Source organism: Penaeus monodon, chromosome 29 (assembly GCF_015228065.2).
Source record: "Penaeus monodon isolate SGIC_2016 chromosome 29, NSTDA_Pmon_1, whole genome shotgun sequence".
Taxonomy (NCBI): Eukaryota; Metazoa; Arthropoda; class Malacostraca; order Decapoda; family Penaeidae; genus Penaeus; species Penaeus monodon.
This window is the reverse complement of record NC_051414.1, coordinates 24,832,402-24,833,040: the sequence shown is the minus strand read 5'-3', so window position 1 is coordinate 24,833,040 and position 639 is coordinate 24,832,402. Positions and strand designations below refer to the sequence as shown.

General features: G+C 38.7%; 1 protein-coding gene across 1 annotated transcript in view; it reads left to right on the top strand.

Moving 5' to 3' along the window:
* Positions 1-324: 324 nt before the first annotated feature.
* Positions 325-639, top strand: part of LOC119591784 (ankyrin-3-like) — a 61,417-nt gene continuing 61,102 nt past the window's right edge. Inside the window, 1 exon segment of the mRNA XM_037940528.1 lies at positions 325-379. Within this exon segment, the coding sequence (XP_037796456.1) occupies positions 325-379 (55 nt within the window).

The following is a 639-nucleotide window of genomic DNA, read 5'->3' as shown; positions in this document are numbered from 1 at the left end:
CACGAATTAAAAAATGAATTTCCCATGATTATACGAAAGCATTTCTTATCCTCAACTTCCTGCAGTCCGCAGTCCCTGACCTTCGCAGCTTAGCAATAGGGAGGTGAGACGTAGATTCGCCATTGCTTTTATTTCCTCGTGTATTCTGCATGGAACAGGGTTGCCAGATTGGCGGGCAGGGCTCACGGCCGCCATCAACTTTTTCACTTCCAAATTCGGACTGACTTTCTTAATAAAATGCTTCAGAAAATGATCAGTTTGGATACTCGCTCGAAATGTGCATACATATATTTATGTATTTTTTTTTATTATTAGAGATTGGCCATGGCCATGAATATCATCAAGGTCAAGATCAGATCTTTATGGCTAATATTCCCAGGTTTGAGAGGGAAAATGGCCATAGATATCTTAAATAAATTACTTAACAGAGACCAGCTACAAAAACAATAGATTTTGTGAGGAATTAAATGCACAAAAACGTGTCTTAAGTAAATTCTAAAACACAACGTTTGTATTAAAAGTAGGCAACAACGGCAGGCACAGCGACTGAGAATTATCCCAGAAAGAGATTAGCGAAGTCTTTTTTCCTATATACAGACGGCTAATGGTAGGACTACATGCTGTACTTGATATACTCGA